Source organism: Notolabrus celidotus, chromosome 2, assembly GCF_009762535.1.
Source record: "Notolabrus celidotus isolate fNotCel1 chromosome 2, fNotCel1.pri, whole genome shotgun sequence".
NCBI lineage: Eukaryota > Metazoa > Chordata > Actinopteri > Labriformes > Labridae > Notolabrus > Notolabrus celidotus.
Window position 1 is genome coordinate 7,186,613 of NC_048273.1, and position 21,759 is coordinate 7,208,371.

The window sequence follows — 21,759 nt, forward strand, 5'->3', positions numbered from 1 at the left end:
TTCCCTGTCTTCGAAGGAGTTCACTTTACCATCACTTCTGTTTCTGCTCAGCTGTTTCTTTCTCTCTTGCAGAAACCTCCACTCCCGTCACCAGCTGCTAAAACTGTGCTCTGCAGTCAGAGGTGGGTGTGTACTCCTACATGTGCTTGAAGTCTAAGCAGAAAACCTTCAGACTAACAGGTTGTTTGTTTCTGCTGTGCTGTATTCTGTTACATCCATAGGTATTGTGTAAGAAAGTCCAAAGTTTGTTATCATTGTTGAAGTGAATTCTGTAGTAATCCACCGATACTGTATGCTTCTTAACTTCTGACTCACATACAACAACCTATTCTTGATTCATTTGTTTCTACATGTTTTGGCTATCAATCTTCAGCCTCGTCATTTCTCACCCTCCACGACTGTTTTAATTTATTATTTCACTGAGCAGTAATTATCTTTGAATGCCACAATGCTGTTAAACCCTTCAAGTTGAAAAGACAAACTCACGCTGGCTGCCTCTAACATGGCCTTCTCACATCAAATGAGCTGCAATTTTTCACCAGCCTCTCATTAGCTCATTGTTGCTCATTAATTGCTCGTGCAGAGCCTTGGGAGTGTGAACCTGTCAGCGGCAGAGTGTGTTTCAGCGGAGCGACAAAGTGTTTAAATGACCAAATCAAATTAATTTGCAAACTGAGACCAAAGCAAATTTGTTTCATTATGTGGCCATTAAAGTGAATCCAGCTCCACGTAGCTGTCTGACAACATTTGTTATTAATTTCTGTCCTCATCATCACTCACCTTGTTGAGCACAATCACAGCTTCTTGGTCTCTGCTGGTTATGTTGAATGTCTCTGCCTCCTCTGCGTCTAGGATGGTAAACTCCAGCTGTGCATTCTCTCCCAGATCAGGATCAGCGGCGGTGAGGCGGCCCACCTCCACACCTGGTGCTGCCAGCTCCGACACAGAGAATGACCACGCACCTGCAGGGAAGATAACAGTGAATATAATGGCTCTGAGCACTGGCTCTGAATCTGGATGAGGTGCAGCAGCAGGATGGAGTCTGGCACAATTTTGTGTCATTTTGTGGCTTTTATTTACACATTTCATGACCCAGTTTGAAGGATTGGTTCTCATTTTGTCCTCACATGCCCCTTTGCAGCCTTAGGAAGGTGCCATCATCTCGTGGTTTCACAATTTGCAGCAAATTTACTCTTTTTCTCTGACGGTGATTTTCCTCACTCAAGGTGGATAAATGCTGGTTTTATAGCGTGCTGCTGTGTGAAATGGTTAATGGACTGTGTTTATGTGGCGCTTTCTCTAGTCTTCTGATGACACACTTCCAGTTGCTTTTATTTCATCTCTGCTCAACCAATCATCAGAACGAGAGGTGAAAGGTCAGTGGGGACATCTGGCAATATTCAAAGGTGGAACAATTGTTTACATCTCTATGTAAAGTCGGTCACAAGAGCTAACATTAGCATAAAACTGACCTTTTCCTCTCAAATCTGGTATCAATGTGACATCAAATCAAGTCTTAGCTAACAGAACTATGAACTATGAAACTGTTTCTGACCTCAGAAGACATTCTAAGCTAGCTGAAATAATTGTTAGCATGCGCACACTATCTTCAGACAGGAATCATCTGTTTTCTGGACTCTTAACCTGCAAGTTAAAGTAATTTATGCGAATCCATTCTGTAATGGTGAAATCACAAGAGCCAACGTTAGCAGTAAGACAACAAAATCATTAGCTATACAAACACTGTTTTCTTCCAGCAGCAGGGGGATGCTACAGCTGTAAGCTAGGTACCACGTGTTAGCCTACTAACTAGGGTTTCCACCTTCCAAGCAGAAAAATAAAGGAAACCCCCCGGCAGCCAGGGTGCCACTCTGCGGGGGCAAGACATTGTTTTAATTAAGTATTAGTTAAAGTCTGAAGTACTTTATAACACACTGTGTTTCAGAAAATATCTGCAAACACAAACTGTGTAAAAGCAGATACAACAATTAAATACACATCATACAAATTGAGTAAATGCTTACAAGCTAGTTAAAGGTGACATATCACGCTTTTTTCATCAATATATATTGGTCTAAGAGGTCCCCAAAACATGTCTTTAAAGTTTATGCTCAAAAAAACACTTTGAAATCAGATTTTGGCATGCCTGAAAAACCCTCTTCATCAGTCCTCCGCAGAACACTCTGTTTTCCCTCTGACCACGCCCCCTCAGGAAGTGGGTGTGCCCTCGGCTCTCCGGCACGTTGATCTAATGTTTACATGTTGGCTGAATATACACGGCTGCTCAGAGATCACGTTACTTCAACCCTCTGAATCTGATCCAGAATCTGATCCTGACGGAGAGGCGCCTGCAGTAGGACCTTTCTGAAGGATTGGTCACAGATTTAGTGTTTCTTGTTGTTTTATTTATCAGTATGTAGACGTGTGTCTTGGTACACAGCTACGAACATGTAGCTATGTGGCTATGCTAACTAGCGCTAACACTTATCCATGATAAATAAAAATCATCCACTAGATCTTCAAATCTGCAGACATGGGGAGTAAAACCGACCTCTACCAGAAAGGCAGCAGGACCTTTCTGAAGGATTGGTCACAGATTCTGTGTTTCTTGTTGTTTTATTTGTCAGTGTGTCTTGGTACACAGCTACAGCTACAGCCAAAGCTACAGCTACAGCTACAGCTATGAACATGTAGCTATGTGGCTATGCTAATTAGCGCTAGCACTTTTCCATGACAAATAAAAATCATCCACTAGATCTTCAAATCTGCAGACGTGGGGAGTAAAACCGACCTTTGTGTTTATTAAGACAGCCTACAACTAGCATGCCTCCCTCCTAAGCTCCTTGTTAGCACACATGTGTGCAGGTAATGAAAAACGGAGGGGGGATTCAGTATTATTTTATACAGTCTATGGGCTGAACAAGCTCCGAGCTCTGACTCCGTGACAGACCGGATATTGTTGTTACGTAACAAAAACACGGAAGTCTGAAACGGCTCGTTTCACACACATTTATAGAAAGGTGGAGAAATCAAAACAGGGGCAGAATGGATTTTTTTAATTCTCGGGGGGTTCGTAGACATGCCAGGGACACATATTTCAGGCAGAGAACCATTAAAAAGTCCATTTTGCATGATATGTTACCTTTATCTCCCTTAGAGACATTTTCTTTCCAGTTTTGGAATCACTGAGTATCTTCTGATTAAGTTTGTGTCCACAGTCTGAACTGTTGTAGCTGACAGGGGGACCTTTAGGGGGGAGTAGGATAACAGATTTGTAAATAAATAAAGTAAGGATTTTATAGTATTTTTTGAAATGATTCTGTCCTGTCTGTCTTTTTATTTTTTTCTCATGAAATCATGAATGGTACAATCAATATTGTATTGAATTATTTTTCTCATTGTATTGATGAAATGTCTATTCTTGATGTATTGATGAGAGATCTACGAAAATATATGAAGTGAAACACTGTGGTAGCTTCAACACATTATGTATTCCTTTTTAACATCTCATACTGTTGATTAATTAGTAAGATACATTTTTCCAAATCAATTATATATTATTAGTTATTAATAAGCTTACTGTATCTGCCTCAGGGGATGCTTCAGGAATGAATTTTCCCACTCACGTCTGTATTTTTGCATCCGTTTGCGTTTCAATGGGGCTTTACTTCTGATTTCCTATGACTTTCTCTAACCCCATCACTTATTCCTCATGCCTAAAATCAACCAACCAAACCAACTGCTGCTATGAGTAGGTGGGAGCTATCTGGTGTTGAATTCGGGCAGAATTGTGCTGCGTTCAAGGCAAATTGGAAATACGGGACAAACCGCGTCCCGTAATTGATTCAAAACGGGACGCAATATATAATTGCGACATACGGGATAATTCCGTATTTTAGGGGACGGGTGGCAACCCAACACAAGAGCCAACGTTAGCAGTAAGATAACAAAATCATTAGCTATACAAACACTGCTACAGCTGTAAGCTGGGTAACACGTGTTAGCCATAGACTGTAAAAAATATGGACGTAGTATCTGTGACGTCACCCATCTGTTTCTGAAGAGCTGTTTTGAGACCAATCGGCTGCGGCAGCCATATTGCTTCTGTCGAGCCAGTGTGACGTAAAGAGGCGGGCTTTGAGCCTCCTAGCCAACAACTGCAGTGTTCCCACAGGCAGCTGTGCCTCTCATTGGAAGACTGGTAATCTCAATATCTTTGAAATTGCAGAATTAGAAAAAAATTCACCCCCCTCACAGTGAGAGGACGTGGAGAAATTAGCTATTCAGACTACACTCATCTTTTGTACCAGGCTGTAAACATGTTTATTAATACTGCAAAGATCGTCTTTTTCCCATTCATGTGTATGTGACTTCCGGTACTTCCGGAGCCAGCCTCAAGCGGCTCCTCGATGAACTGCAGCTTTTAACACTTCCACATTGACTCATATTTTTAGACCGGAGGTTGCCGCTTGGTGTTAGCCTACTAACATACATTTTCTCTAGGAACATGTGTGTTACCTGCTTTGTAATGAAATCATTAGAGTTCACGTTGGCTCAAAGCTGATCTGAAAAGGAAACCGGACTTGGTAGAAATTAAGCCTTTCGATGGAGAGGCAAAAGGATTTCAAGAATTTCTTCCAAGTCCAGTTGCCTTTTCAAATACAGCTTTGAATTATCATGACCTGGATGACGGACCTTCACTGACAGTTAACGCTAGCGTTGTTAAATCAAGTCTTAGATAACACATTCATTTTAAGACAGCATGTACACTGAAGGTACAAGGGTTAATCCTCATCTGTTACTCTTGTATTGTGGGAAGGAGAGGTCTCTCTCCTGGAAGAAGAACTAGGGTGGATTAAAGGACATAAATGCATTGGCATGTTTGAGACAAAAATGTAAGTAAGGTGAATTTTGTATCTTTTCTGTTTTTATTTAAGATGAAGTGAGGAGTAGGTGATTTGAAAGTGAATGTCTGTGTGTTTATAGTTTTGATCACACATAACAAAAAGAAACCATTTAAGGACTTCTAATCGGTCCCCTGGAACTACTTTTGTATTTGACTCTGTTTTTTGTCCCATGTTTTAGTCTAATGACTAACTAAGGCTGTTACCATGAGATGCAGCCTTTCAAGCAGCCCAGATCTCGGGATGGCAGACAAATCTATAAAAGGAGTGCCAGCACAAATAAGGCAGAAAGAAGCTGTGTAATTCTCAAAGCAATCGCAGAAGGTGATAACAGCCCTTTATAGCTGCCAAGCCAATAGAGTCTCAGTGCTCCGCTGCTATTTGCATGTCTTTAAATTAGGCAATATGCATGCATATGACACAAAATTGGCCCCATTCTATGCAAATGAGACTCATCGCAGGAAAAGTCCAATTAACAAACAGCAGCGCTAACAGCCACATGCAAATAGAGTGAGATTATTAGCCTCTTCAGAGGCTTTCTGATAGCTGAAGCACAAAAGGCTTTCACATCCGCGCTTTCCAATGAACAGGGTGAAGGCATCGTCATGCCAGTGAGCTCCTGAACTGATATCTCCAAGGAGAATATTGGATTTTACTGACATTCTCCTGATGACTGTGTTCTTGGCGACCACATATACAATTTGCACATGGGTAATTACAATCAGACACATATCAAGGAAAATTGCACGACACTGCTGCAAACTTTATGAGTGTACTTGTGCTGCGATGTCAATAGTCATTTTGAGAATTGGACACTGAGACACGGCTCAGAGAGACTGCAAGGGATGCACAATTTACAGTTCTCAGGGTGGCAGCAATCCAATGTTTGTGAAGTTGACCCTGTTTTGTGAATTTGGTTGATCCTAGTTTTGAAATACATTCATTTTGATATCCTCAGTCTTTATCTAAAACACAGGTTCAGGAACAGGACCAAACCTCTGAACCCAATTCAATCACCTGCATCTTATCATCTCTTTCACCTGTGCCACTACCTGGGTGTACATATATACAGTAAAGTCCTCTCCTCTCCTCTCCTCTCCTCTCCTCTCCTCTCCTCTCCTCTCCTGAGACGAGCCCCCACTCTGAGTCTTGACCCCCACTTTCCAACAGTTCAGGCTTCCTCGACCTCTACTCATCTCTCCCCATCTCAACCTCATTTCCTCCTACCCCCACCTCTATCTTGACTCATCTCCTTCCCTACCTCATCCCACCCTCCTTTGACCCCCCAACTCACCCCACTCTCTAATCCCACTCTACCTGGACCCTGAGCATAATTCAAATAAACTTCTCTCACACTGTAAAGTGCTGTAGTCTTGTTGGTGTGGGTTAATCTCAGAGTCAGCAGACACAAAATAAAAGTGATGCTTTTTTATTACCCAAGAAAGAAACTGAGACCACTGACAACCAGAATCACAATTTCAATATTGTTATTTTTTTAAGGGTCTGTTGCAAAGTGGTAGCTGTCAGACCATGCGTCTGATGGGACTCTAAAGAAAGAGCATTTTTTGTACTGCTTTCACAGCAAACAATCCCAGCGAGTGACACCTGACTAAAACCAGAAAGCATGGCGAGATGGAAGGAATCACTTTGTCAGCAGAAGGCGTAAAAAGCAATAAAGATGTTTTGAAGTGACTCATCTTCAGATGAGAAACAGAACTTTAAACTCTGACTAAACGAGTCTGATTTAAGAAAACACTCAGAAAACATTCAAAATTGAGCAGAATGTATGTAGCACAGCTAAACCTATGGTCAGAGTCTGCAGCTAAACAGTGTCTAATTGGTTTGCAGAGAGTGGCTAACACTGGTACACGGGGAATATTCTGAAGCAATTTATTTCCAAATAAATGGAAATTTAAATTCTGACTGAAAGACTCGTTAAAAATGACTAACCAAGTCTGAGCTAAGAAAACACTCAGTAAGCTGTTAAATTGAGCAAAATGTGTTTAGCATTGATGAAAACAGGATCACAGAGGTTGGGAAAACTGAGTGTAGCTAAGGCAAGGGCAAGGCAAGTTTCTTTATACAGCACCATTCATACATAGAGCAATTCAAAGTGCTTTACAGAGTTAAAAAACAAAAACCAGAACAGTAACAATCAACAAAAACACACAGCAAACACTTCAAACATTATATTTTATATGCAGCCAGTTATGTTTGATCTACTCTCTCTCTTATGTAACTTTCTGGCATCACAAGGGGACAAGTTGTGGGTGGGTGCTATATAATCCATGGCTATCAGCAACCAGTCAAAAGGGCCGCCAGTAAGCACACTACAACTCCCAGCAGCCACCACTACCTGGACAGCTGCAGGTGCTTAAGAGCCTTGATTGAGGCAGGACAAAGGAGCTGGAAGTCAGACTGGGAGAGGGGAGCACACGGCTGGAAGAGGAGAAAGAGCACTGAGAACTGAGCACAGGAAAGTGACTGAAAGGAACCTTGTGTTTTGATAACAGAGACTTTAAGTTGAATGGACTAATTTTTGATTACTTTTAAAAGGAACTATTCTCTCCTACGGGATGCTTTAAGTTACCATTGAGACCTTGTTTGAAGAATTACCTGAGTTACCTTTTTGTTTTGTGTGATTATACCTGTGGTTGAATAAACCCCTCCTTTTTGTTGAACCTGATCTGAGACTGTTTCGGATTGATTTTACACTTTCCAAACTCGTACCGCCCTAGAAACCTCTCATGATGTCACAACGTACATAGTAAATAGTGTTGGGTCTTGTTATTTATTTAAATTAGGAGGGATTATTCTAAATAATCAGCCCCCCTCACTGCTCTGAAGTCCGTAACTTGCAGAGTCTTACTGTCCTGTCGGACACAGAATCACAACTGGTCTTGTCTTAACCAAAATTAACCCTTTAATCATTCCTTTTAATCTCAAAACTTCTTCCCAAGGATTAAGACTCACACACTGAGTCTTTACTGAGTCGAGTCGCAGCCCGAAGCTGGCTCAGACCTCTTGACACCCCCGCAGGGTGCCCGTAAGCCCAGCATTTAATTGTAGATCCAATATCAGATTCATTCCATAATGCCATACCTTGTCAGAAAGAACCCAATTTAAAATATGACATTATGACCGAAATCCTGGTTCATTCATTTGTCACTTCCCGTATCGATTACTGCAACGCCCTTCTCACCGGACTCCCCACCAAACTGATCAACAGACTGCAAATCATTCAGAACTCGGTTGCCCGGATCATCACCCGCACCAAATCATCTGACCACATCACTCTTGTTCTCATCCAACTTCACTGGCTCCCTGTCCCATACCGCATCCATTACAAAAACTTTCTCCTCACCTACAAAGCTCTTCATAACCTGGCCCCCACTTACCTCTGCGACCTCCTTCATGAATACACTCCCTCCCGCTCCCTCCGCTCAACCTCTGCTGGACTATTAACAATTCCACCATCACGCCTCATTACTATGGGTGCCCGAGCCTTCAGCTGCTCAGCACCCAGACTCTGGAACTCCCTCCCCCCACACATAAGACAGTCGGACTCCAGAACATCATTCAAATCCCAACTCAAAACTCACCTGTTCAAACTGGCATATTCACTCTAAACTGGACTCTCTGCACCTCACTAGTTTTTAGTTTTCATTTATTACTTTTTGTTTGTTTGTTTGTTTTTATGATGTTTTAATGATGTATGCTTTTATGATCTGTAAGGTGACCTTGGGTGATCTGAAAGGCACCCAAAATAAAATGTATTATTATTATTATTATTATTATTATTAAACAAACACAAGCATGAAAACATAAAAGCTAACGCTAGCAGAGCTAGTCCTCCTTGCAGGTTAGCGTCCTTGTGCCTGTGCTGGTTCCTCATGTCTCTGGTGGAGTGGTTATATGTCAGTTTAACCAGACACAGCCTACATACAACTTTATCTCCATTTACTAAATCAACACACTGACAAAGCACTCCGCAATACAAGGTGACATCTGTCACCTGTTTTTGTTTACATCCAGGTAGTAGAGCTTTATGACAGTAATCAGAGCTACAGCAGCTGCTAGTGGTAGACACAACATGACTGGTATTTCAAGAGTTGTTGTTTTTGCAGTGTAAACTAATGGGGATCCTATATAAAAAATACCTTTAATAATAAAATAATGCCATCGCCTGAAACTCCTTGTGGCCCTAGATTCTTCATTTTATCATTCTGTCAACATTTCTAGATAAAATTTGGACTTTAAAGCTTGAAATAATTGATAAAGCTGTCCCATTTGTTATAAAGAAATCAGGAGCTGTATTCATCCCTGAGAACTTCAGCCTTTCAAGAGATGTTATTGTTTACATTCAATTACACTCTGCCCATTTATCAAGCATGAAATGGCAGCCACCGATCTGTGAGAGATCATGTGTTTCACACTTGGCGTCACATGATGACCTCTTCAACACTTGCTTTGAGCTTTAAATGCAGAGAAACACTTTCATATTAATGCAGCACTGCTGCTGATAGTGAATCAGTGAAGTCCTCCACACTATGAAGATCATTCAGTAACCACACCCCTCACATCCAAAGAGCATGCTAAATGAGCCGTTTGCTTAAATCGCAGCGTCATTGTCAAACAGAAATAATGAGCTGCAGTGAGGTGGAGATGGGGGGAAGATGTAGTCAGATAAAAGAAAATAAATAACACACAGCTGGCATTTGGAATTATTAAATTGCTTCTATAAAGTGCAGTATCACAGCCCGATATATCAAAGTGAGGAGCGGGGGCTTTAAACATTAAGATGAATGGCAGAAAGCAGAGACTGTCAGGAAGAAGAAGTAGGAAGGAAAAAAAGAGAAGGGAACAGGAGAGGTGGTATATAGAGAAATGCAGTGTATGTCTCCCAGTGTTAGACACATTCTGCAGTGATTTTACTGTCTATTGAAGCGGAAAGCACTGAACTTTAAGATGAAATATTAATAGCAGGGAACAGAGAAAAGCTGGGATAAGAAAAAAACAGACATGATCTTTCACTCTTCTACATCAAGGCACAGTCCATTTGAATCATGGGGACCAGGGGGGCGTGTTTGTGTGAGCGTAAATGGCAGTCGTCTTGGCTGAGGTTATGTTTTCCCGCTGATATTAAAAACAATGATTACTTAGGGTGCATAAATAAAAAGAGCAATACCAGACTGACAAGCTGTTTAGCTGCTTTGGAGCTTATACCTTATCTCCAACCTGCCAAGGCAGCTAGGGCCCAAAGGAGGCAGGAAATATCAGACTGCTGTCACAAATGCCATTACAAGATGTTTAGTCATTTTAATCTTCAGTCACACACATTCTGCTGCCACAGAGATTGAAAGCATCCGACAGTTAAGTGTTGATCTGATAACAGCGGTGCTTACTCCGTCTGAAGTGAGGGGGGTTGTCGTTGACATCAGTCAGCCTCACAGTGACGGTGGTGGTCCCGGATAATCCCCCCAGATGCCCCCCCATGTCTTTGGCCTGGAGGACGACCAGATAGACGTCCCGAGTCTCCCGGTCCATGTCAGGTACAGCTGTCCGCAGGACGCCTGGTGGGGAGGACAGCAGGACAGAGAGCAAAAATCACAACTGCAACGAATTTCAGAGTGACACAAACGTCTCCGGTAATAACCGTCAAAGTGAGTCAGATGCATACATTTAGAGTCATGATGTTGAAAAACATATGACTAAGGCCACGTCTCTTTCAGAATGGATTCTATAGAAAATGTGAGAGAAAATGTGTTTATGCCAGGGTCTCTGTTTAGAGGAGGGATGTTTCTGGAGCTATGTATTTCCACATTTTTTAAAGGTGACATATCACGCTTTTTTCATCAATATATATTGGTATAAGAGGTCCCCAAAACTTGTCTTTAAAGTTTATGCTCAAAAACACTTTGAAATCAGATTTTGGTCTGCCTGAAAAACCCTCTTCTTCAGTCCTCCTCAGAACACTCTGTTTTCTCTCTGACCACGCCCCCTCCTGGATGTGCCCTCGGCTGTCCAGCACGTTGATCTAATGTTTACATGTTGGCTGAATATACACGGCTGCTCAGAGATCACGTTACTTCAACCCTCTGAATCTGATCCAGAATCTGATCCTGACGGAGAGGCGCCTGTAGCAGGACCTTTCTGAACGATTGGTCACAGATTTAGTGTTTCTTGTTGTTTTATTTGTCAGTATGTCGACGTGTCTTGGTACCAAGCGGCAAACTCCGGTCTCAAACGATGAAGCCAATGCGGAAGTGCTATAAACTGCAATACATCGAAAATCCGCTTGAGGCTGGCTGCAGAAACACCAGAAACCACATAGATATGAATGGGAAAAAGACGATCTTTGCAGCATTAATAAACATGTTTACAGCCTGGTTCAAAAAACGGCTTGGCCCTACAACGCTAATCTCTCTAATGGCACACACTGTACGGGGGGTGAATTTTTTTCTAACGTGACGGTTAAGAAGATATTAAGATTATGAGTTTTGCCCAAATAAGGACATGACTGACGTCAATCCCGGTCGGGAACACACAGCCATTGGCTAAGAGACTCACACTACGTCACACTCTGCCTAGTTGAGTTCCGCATTACCAATATGGCTGCCGCCGTCGATTTGCTTCAAAACAGCTCTCAGGAACAGATGGGTGACGTCACGGATACTACGTCCATATTTTTTACAGTCTATGCTTGGTACACAGCTACGAACATGTAGCTATGTGGCTATGCTAACTAGCGCTAGCACTTATCCATGATAAATAAAAATCATCCACTAGATCTTCAAATCTGCAGACGTGGGGAGTAAAACCGACCTCTGCCAGAAAGGCAGCGGGACCTTTTCTGAAGGATTGGTCACAGATTCTGTGTTTCTTGTTGTTTTATTTGTCAGTATGTAGACGTGTGTCTTGGTACACAGCTACAGCTACGACATGTAGCTATGTAGCTATGCTAACTAGTGCTAGCACTTTCCCATGATAAATAAAAATCATCCACTAGATCTTCAAATCTGCAGACGTGGGGAGTAAAACCGACCTTTGTGTTTATTAAGACAGCCTACAACTAGCATGCCTCACTCCTAAGCTCCTTGTTAGCACACATGTGTGCAGGTAATGAAAAACGGAGGAGGGATTCAGTATTATTTTATACAGTCTATGGGCTGAACAAGCTCCGAGCTCTGACTTGTGTCACGGACCGGATATTGTTGTTACGTAACAAGTACACGGAAGTCTGAAACGGCTTGTTTTAGACACATTTACAGAAAGGTGTAGAAATCAGAACAGGGGCAGAATGGATTTTTTTCATTCTCGGGGGGTTTGTAGACAGGGACATATATTTTAGGTAGAGAACCATTAAAAAGTCGATTTTGCATGATATGTCACCTTTAAATGGAAATTTAAAATCTGACAAACTGACTGGTTGAAAACGACTGACCGGGATCACAAAGAAGCGGCTGTGGGCTCATGGGGTAGAGTCGGTTGCTTCCTCTGTTGTTCAGAGGTGTGTGAATGTGCATGAATGAGATTAGCTAATACTGATGGTCCCTTACATTAGCAGCCTCTACCATCAGGGAGTGAATGTGGTGTGAATGAGTGAATGTGACGAGTCATGTGTAAAAGTTCTTTGAGTAGTCAGACAGACTAGAAAAGCGCTATATAAGTACATTTATTATTTACAAATTCTACAGGTAAACAATAAGTCTGTTATTGAGCGAGCTCCACCAGCCTTCAGTCCTCCTTGCAGGTTAACGTCCTCATGCCTGTGCTGGTTCCTCATGTCCCTGGTGGAGTGAATATATGTCAGTTTAACCAGACACAGCCTTCATACAACTTTACCTCCATTTACAGTATCTCACATTTTGTCTAAAGATGATGCACAAGAAAGCCTGCAAACAGTTTGCTAAAGACAAGCAGACTAAGGACATGGATTACTGGAACCATGTCTTGTGGTCTGATGAGACCAAGGTAAACTTATTTAGTTCAGATGGTGTCAAGCTGTGTGGCGGCGCCCAGGTGAGGAGTACAAAAATAAGTGTGTGTTGCCTAAAGTCAAGCATGGTGGTGGGGGTGTCATGGTTTGGGGCTGCATGGGTCCTGCCGGCACTGGGGAGCTACAGTTCATTAAGGGAACCATGAATGCCAACATGTACTGTGACATACTGAAGCAGAGCATGATCCCCTCCCTTCAAAAACTGGGCAGCAGGGCAGTATTCCAACATGATAACGACCCCAAACACATCCACAAGACGGCCCCTGCCTTGCTAAAGAAGCTGAGGGTAAAGGTGATGGAGTGGTCAAGCATGTCTCCAGACCTAAACCCTATTGAGCATCTGTGGGGCATCCTCAAACGGAAGGGGGAGGAGCGCAAGGGTCTCTAACATCCACCAGCTCCGTGATGTCATCATGGAGGAGTGGAAGAGGATTCCAGTGGGAACCTGTGAAGCTCTGGTGAACTCCATGCCCAAGAGGGTTAAGGCAGGGCTGGAAAATAATGGTGGCATCACAAAATATTGACACTTTGGGCCCAATTTGGACATTTTCACTTAGGGGTGTACTCACTTTTGTTGTCAGTGGTTTAGACATTAATGGCTGTGTGTTGAGTTATTTTGAGGGGACAGTAAATTTACACTGTCATACAAGCTGTACACTGACTACTTTACATTGTATCAAAGTTTAATTTCTTCAGTGTTGTCCCATGAAAAGATATAATTAAATATGTGCAGAAATGTGAGGGGTGTACTCACTTTTGTGAGATACTGCACTAAATCAACATACTGACAAACCACGCCCTGCTGCGAGACGACATCTGTCACCTGTGCTTGTTTACTTCCAGGAAGTATGGCGCATTGGAGCTTTATGGCAGTAGACATTTACCGGAGCTACAGCCCTGGCCGGTGGCACTTCAGCTTAGACACAACATGTGACCTTGATTTTGGGCAAACAATGTTGAAATATTAATAACTCCTCCAACTGTCTTGTGATTCAGGTATCGACCAGTGAGGTTGATGACATTTAGTTTTTCAGTCGACTACACGGGCCCTTCCCTTAAAATCAACACGAATGGAAAGTTCTCAGAAGAACTTCAATCATTTTGTTCAGAACGCAAACATGAGACGCTTGCTATCTTAAACTTGTCAGTTTATTTAACACGTTTTTGTCAGTATAAGTGCAGTGTTTCCCCTACCATTATATCCCCCCCCCAACAGTGGCACCCGCCCCCCTTGGAAGTTCAGTAAATTTCATTTTCTATATAGCGCCAGATCACAGCAGAAGTTATTCAGGGTTACCTCTCTTATAGATCAGGTCTTAAACTTGTTCTTTTACTAAACAGACTAAATATCCTTATGTTATTTATCTTATTTACATGACGGGATGTCATTATGCTCTTCTGCTCTCTGTATCGCATATTTTTACCCCCGGTGTGCGTTAGTGACAAAGACACAACCGTCTGTTTAATATTTGCCGTTTACCGTTTTTGCCACTCTCAACGTAGAAATAGCTCTGCATCCAGAGCTTGATTTAATCCAGTTTGGTGAAACATCAGACACATTTAGTAAGTTATGATCAACACATTGGCATCAAAGAGTGCCCTGAGCTGACTGTCACTGCAGGTGCATTCAGGGACCGTCGTAAAAGTGCAATGCAGACCTATATTTTGCGTTCATGGCATTTTTATTAGAATCATGAGAATCAGATATAGTGGTCACGTGAAGAATGTTTTCTTTTGACTTTTTTTAACTTACAAAATTAAAAGTGTTAAAAGAGTGTAATGTTGACAATTTTAATACTTAGATAGATAGCCATGTCTGCCCCCCCCTCCCTAAACCTAGGGGAAACACTGAAGTGGTTTGCTTCGGTTTCTGGTAACTTCTCAGACTCATTGATTGACATTATTTAGAATGTATGGAAAAAATAGTTTGGTGGGGTTAAGTTACAATATTATCTCATTATAACTTAATTTTTCTGCATTTCCACAGGAGTCAGAGTCTTGATGCCAAATTAGGGATGTACATTTTAAGTATTTTCCGTGATCGATTTTTGGAAATGTTAACGATCAATTATCGATTATTTGATAAGAAAAAACATTATTATTCTTACGTCAAAAACAATGCCAAATAGGTTGTTTTCCCCCTAAATTGTATTTTCTACAGCAACAAAATGCATCTAACTGACGGGATTGAATACGGGTACACGTTTGACACGCAGAATATCAACGATCAGGCTCATTAAAATATTCTCTGCGGACATAGTCTTATAATGTGAAGGCTCATTATACTAAGAGAAAAGTACTTCAGACTCACAGTGTCCAGTTTTCTGTCTACTCGTTCTTATTGAGAAAAATAAACATGTGTATTCGGTCAGATGTCAGCAGGGAGCGCAACCGGGTCATAATCAGTCCTGCTGGAGAAAAGCTCAGACGGATCTGATGTTGCTGCTCTGTAAACGTAGCGTACCAGAATTTCCCACCTGTCTTTTGCCTTCTTATCCAAAGGTGGGAAATATCCTGTTTAAAGCTGTCAACCTTTGTGTCCGTGTTGTTGTTGGCAGCAGTTTTGTATTGATCCTCTTTTAAAAAGCGCACGTGGAGACCTGACGCACAGCCGCAGCCTCCAGCTGAGCGTCACTACTGTGCGCAACACCTTTAACAGCTGATTCCCATCGAAACATGCTTTAAACTTAAAACACCTCCCTGATAGATGAGTGTAATATGAGACCACATGATGTTTGTTCCACGTGACGGAAAATTGATAACAAAAATGTGTGTTTCGAGTAATTTCTTAACAACAATGTGGTCATCCCTATGCCAAATACATACGAATTCAGCTGCTGCAATAAAAGTTCAACAAAAACAAATGTTAAGTGTCGGACTGAACTGTGTTCTCAGTTTCACATACATTGAAGTGAAAGTAATAATCAAGCTCCAGACATTTATACATCTTAAAACTTGTAACACAGTACTAGAAGAATTACACCAGCAATTATCATATCCAAAATTAATGAGCCTTTCACCCTGAGAATTAGAGGCAAAAGGATGCTGTGCCAACACCTTGAATGAACTGAGTGTCAGCCAACTAGATATATCTCCCATTGTTAGTTGAATCTAAGGTCTGTTCTGTTTACTGGAGTACTAAATGATGTTTCCATTGCAAAATAATCTTGTGTATAGTCATGATTTCCCAGGTTTTAGACTAAACCTCAGCCATTTACATTATGATTAAAAGTAAGTTACATTATAACTGGAATATTGTTGTTTAAAGTGTTTTTCATCCGGGAATAAAGGACTCTGCTGCAGGTTCAGATGGTTCAGGCCTCCATGAAGCCCATAAACTCCTGATAATGGACACCTCACGGGGCATTATCCTGTACTTATCCACACTGGACATATGGCAGCGGAGACACAACATGTGATTTCTCACCAGACCGCTGGGATTTATCGTGTAAAGTGTAATCATCAGATGGAGAGAGGAGACGTTTTTTATGGTAAACAGCTTTCAGACCTGTCTGTGGGTCCACAGAGAAATAGTCCTGGCCCTGAGTGATGGCGTACACCAGCCGGGCGCTGTTTCCGTACGTGGGATCATCTGCGTCCCTGGCTGTGACCTGGATTATAGACGTGCCTGTGAAAAGAGAAGAGGCGACAGAGGTAAGAGGTGAAATGGCCCTTTCAAAGTAAAGCAGTCAAAGCTGGTGGCAGTTTAATAAGCTTAGAGCGATACTCTACCCATCTGTCTTTTGAATACAAAGTCCTTACATCTGTAGGATTAGAAGGATAATGTACCCTTCTGCTTTCTATCTGTAAGCGCAGTATCGTCAAAACAGTTATCTGTTAGATAAAACATGACTTAATACCCAGTTCTCATGTTGAGTGTTTGCCCTTGAATCTCAGTAGCGGTGCCAGAAGAAGTGTATTTCGCCTCCAGATTGGCAAAAATAGGATTCTTTGCAAGATACTGAGAATATGTTTAGACAGCGGGAGAGTTGTTTACACCTGCAGAAGGAAAAAAGCTGAAAGATTAGCAGATTTGTTGTTAATGTAGTAGGTTGGAAATGCTGCATCCTAAGTTTTTATTACACAGACACCCCCTCTATTTTTTGTTTATATTTGAACCTATTTTAACACTTTTTGTACAATCCTTTCATTATGGTAATACACTACCACGTCAGTAGATGGTGCTCTGGTGCTGCTGTGGATTCACTAGGGAGACTTTAGCTACACGCTCTGCTCATGCGCAGCTCAGAAATAAACCCGCTCCAGCCTGAGCAAGACGCTAACTTTCGTCCTCTCCTTATCAATCCACAGGTACTGCAAAACTCGGTTCTCTATCCTTGACCTTAGTCGGGAACTAATGTGAATGTTGTTGTAAGTGTAAGTGTTAGGGGTGCAACGGATCAAAAAACTCACGGTTCGGATTGTATCACGGATTTGAGTCACGGATCGGATCATTTTTCGGATCAACAAAAAAAAAAAAAAAAAGAAAGAAGACAAGACAAATACAACTTTGTCCCTCTATTTATTTTGTAAAACTCTTTGCCCATTAAATAAAAACAACATTCAACTCAAAATGTACTGCATGTGCAAAGCACCCCATCTGTGGGCCCAGCCCTGCCTCATTCACTGCATTTCATGGCATGGCAAGTGAAGGAGCAGAGGAACTTCAAAAGTTTCACTCCATTCTTCTTTCATTTGCTGATTTTCACCATCCACTTTTCTTTGAGCAGCAAACTGAACACACAGTTTTATTCTAGGGTCCTACAGTTGGCAAAGTGCCAACATGCGAACTGCTCCATAAAGGAAAGTGAAAGTTAAACATTGCACTCGCAGCATTGGACTCTAAGTGACCCAGTAACAGCCTGTCTGCGTATCATTGACATGGAGAAAAAAATCCCGGTAAACACAAGGTGACCCGACCAAAACACAGAGTGAAGGAGTAACAGTTCGGGGGCCACAAATAGGCGGCCGGATGCGGCCCGCGGGCCGTGTATTGACGGCCTCTGGTCTAGTGGGTGCGCGACGGAATTTCATAACGTGGCTCAAGCACATTCAGCATTCACTGTATTTCACAGGGAAACCAAAATGCTTCAATACATGTGACTTCCAAGATGCAAGAGGGTTATAATGTTCCTCTGCTCCTTCACTTGCCATGACTACCACTGCGCTTGACGAGTGAGTAGACGCGCAACCTTTTTTTTTTTCCATCAACCGATCCGCGGACCACGTCCGTGCCGAACCGTGGAGAGGCATCCGTACGGATCACGGATCAACGATGATCCGTTGCACCACTAGTAAGTGTACTGTTTAAATATGGTTTTGAGACGTCTAGTAAGTGTAATGAGCTTCATTGTTGAGCTAAGTGTTACGACGAGTTCGAGGCATGCTAGTAGTTCCGTCCATGAACTTCAGTAGTACACAGTAGTTTTATAAGTGTATTTAACTGACATTAGCAACCTGTAACGTTACTGAATGTGTTTGAAATATTGTTAAGAGTAATTGCCAGGTAGCAGTGAGTAGAAGGTGACCATATTCATACTAGTTTGTACATTTCCGGTCAGTTTGCTAACAATAGCGTTGTCGCGCCATGTTGTGTGTGTGTGCATGCGTATGTATGCGTATGTGTTAAAATGTGACTGACTGTAGGCATAAGAGTAGAGTGAATGTGTATTTTGGGTTATTTTATTTTGGTACAGATGCACATTTTCAGTTAAGCCAACTTTTGTTTATATGGAATTTGTTATATCGATTGGATGCTTGTGTTTTTATTTTACTTTAGACTGAATGCTTGATATTATTTATTGTCATTTTAGTTACACTTTTTATTATTTTCTTTGTGAGACTGTTTAGTATGAAGTATGGAGTATGAATTTAATGCACTGTAGTCAGAGAGATAAAAGATGTACTGTGACTGAATGATTTGCAATTGTGTCAGAAATAAACCAGCTCCAGCCTGAGCAAGATGCTAACTTTCATCCTCTCCTTATCAATCCACAGAGCGGTTTATGTTTAGGCTACACAGTGTTCCCTAGCCTGTGTAACCCTTGCTGCCGGTCCAGATTTCCCCTAGGTCTGGTGCCGGTAACATTAACAGAAATTGTCACGTTTCTTTTTTGGCTGAATAATGAAGAGTTTCAGTCACACGTCTTTGATGCTGGTTCAATGATGTCTTAGCATCTTTCACACAAAGTTACTTAAATGGATTGTTGAAACATTAAGAACAACTGTGTAATAATTCATAGTTGGCTCTTTTACTTTGTGACTGTGCCTCTTTCTGTTTGGTCAGCTCCTGTTGGAGTCCTGTTTTGTTACATCCTGAGTCTGCAGAAGGGAACAGACAGGCACACTGTGGAGGTAACCCACTGCTATTCACTGTGAGGCATCATGCAGACGATGCAGTAATTCTATTCATTTGACAGTCGAGTAAGATGGTAAAGTACATTTTGCATAATTATGCACTGTGGTAATGCTTTGCTCATGCACTGATGTTTTGTTTTCATTATATTTAGTTTTGATGAGTAGGCAATTCAGTTAATGATCAACCTTTCCACCTTTCTGTATCTAATCTGACATGCTGCAGGAACACTACAAATATATCTCAAAGATGAACACAGTAGCTGCAAGACTGTAAGAAAGGGAAATCTGGTACTGTTTAGCTAAAGCTAACTGTTTTTGCCCCTGGCTTAGCTGGGCTTCAACTGGGCATGGGCTCAGATCAGGTTCCTACATGAGCAGGAAACAGGTGTCAAGTTATTTAGACAGCAGAACATAGGTAATGCATGGGACCAAGTGGACTATATTCCACCCAGATGAGCCCTGTGTGAAGCCCATGAAGGGTCCTTCCCCAACCGACCGAGGCTTAACTGCCTAATGTTGGTTGGTGCAGAAAAGTCCCAGGAACTACTGAGCTTTAAATCGCTGACATTCAAGGTTTCCAGAGAGTGCCTCCCGATGACTTCAGGGATCCCCCTGGCTTTTTCCTCAGCCCCGACATGACATGTTTGGATTAAGATTTCATGTTAACTATGAATAGATTCCCATGAGGTTTGCTGCACACATTCGCATCCCTCCTCGGCACAGTTTGACGAGGCGTCAGGAGCACCAAGAGAAATCCCATTGGGCTGGTTTGACGTCTAATCGCATGGGAGGAAATTAGCTTATAACAGAGACATATAACCAGTGACAGACTGGTAAACTTTAGACTTTATATAAGGGACACTGTTAAAGCTGGGGTTGGTAGTCAGATTTAGATACACTTTTTGTTATACTGGTTAAAATGATCTTTATGTCCCGATGGCAATCAATACATAATGTGTTCCTTAAAAAGAGTGAAAAAAAGCTGCTATCTACAGCCGGAGTAAACCTGGGAAAACACCAACCAATCACAGTTTTTGGGGTCCAAAATTTTAAACCAATCAAATCCTGTCCTGCCGTTCTGCCCGCCTCCTGCGCGTACATTTCCCCGGCGTTTACTCCCCGTACCCAGCCTCTATTTACTGCCCCTCTCGCTCGACCTCAGGCCTGTCCCCTCTGACCCGATGAGGTGCTTTGCTCAGGACTGTAGTCCGGATCAGAGTCTAAAAGCTCTCACCAAAAGAATTAATGACATTTGGTAAGTCCTACAGAAAATTATTATGTATTGTAGCTGATTTGTGAACACGTTGATCTTTAATAACCGGTCACTGTCGGCCGTGATCACGCCAACCAACAAAGCAACAATCAATGTTTGAATGAATGAAGAACTTCTCCTCTTGTCTCTCCTCTCTCCTGCCCACACACTCTACACCTCTCCTGATGCCTTCACTGACTGTCAACACTGTAGGAATTAAGAACATCTACACTGAACACGTTTAACAAACAGTAGAGCTGTTACAGTATTATATATGTGTTAATACTTTTCTCCTGATATCGTGTCACCAGTACAACTGGATAATGCTAGCATGACAGTTGTGAGTACTAACAGCAGCCATGTTTGTTTGTGTTTTTAAAGGTGACATATTACGCTTTTTTCATCAACATATATTGGTCTAAGAGGTCCCCATGTCTTTAAAGTTTATGCTCAAAAAAACAATTTGAAATCAGATTTTGGCATGCCTGAAAATCCCTCTTCTTCAGTCCTGCTCAGAACAGGCTGTTTTCCCTCTGACCACGCCCCTTCAGGAAGTGGATGTGGCCTCGGCTCTCCAGCATGTTGATCTAATGTTTACATGTTGGCTGCTCACAGACCTGCGTTACTTCAACCCTCTGAATTTGATCCAGAATCTGATCCTGATGGAGAGGCGCCTGCAGCAGGACCTTTCTGAACGATTGGTCACAGATTTTGTGTTTCTTGTTGTTTTATTTGTCAGTATGTCGACGTGTGTCTTGGTACACAGCGACGAACATGTAGCTATGTGGCTATGCTAACTAGCGCTAGCACTTTTACATGAAAAATAAAAATCATCCACTAGATCTTCAAATCTGCAGACGTGGGGAGTAAAACCGACCTTTGTGTTTATTAAGACAGCCTACAACTAGCATGCCTCCCTCCTAAGCTCCTTGTTAGCACACATGTGTGCAGGGAATGAAAAACGGAGGAGGAGTTGAGTTGTATTTTATACAGTCTATGGAGTGAACAAGCTCTGAGCTCTGACTTCAGTTACAGACCGGATATCGTTGTGACGTATGAAAAACACTGAAAACTGAAACGGCTGGTTTCAGCACACATTTACAGAAAGGTGGAGAAATCAGAACAGGGGCAGAATGGATTCTTTTCACTTTCGGAGGGTTTGACACATATTTCAGGTAGAGAACCATTAAAAAGTCGATTTTGCATGATATGTCACCTTTAACTTTCACTATGATAATGTTTTGGTG

General features: G+C 42.0%; 1 protein-coding gene across 1 annotated transcript in view; it reads right to left on the minus strand.

Annotated features, from left to right (window-relative positions):
* LOC117824926 (cadherin-24) overlaps positions 1 to 21,759 on the minus strand; it is a 76,237-nt gene that overhangs the window by 16,832 nt on the left and 37,646 nt on the right. The window contains exons 4-6 of the mRNA XM_034700436.1: positions 16,412 to 16,531; positions 10,310 to 10,477; positions 781 to 962 (exon numbers count right to left, since the gene is read on the minus strand). Of these exons, the coding sequence (XP_034556327.1) occupies positions 781 to 962; positions 10,310 to 10,477; positions 16,412 to 16,531 (470 nt within the window). The remainder of the gene's footprint in view (positions 1 to 780; positions 963 to 10,309; positions 10,478 to 16,411; positions 16,532 to 21,759) is intronic.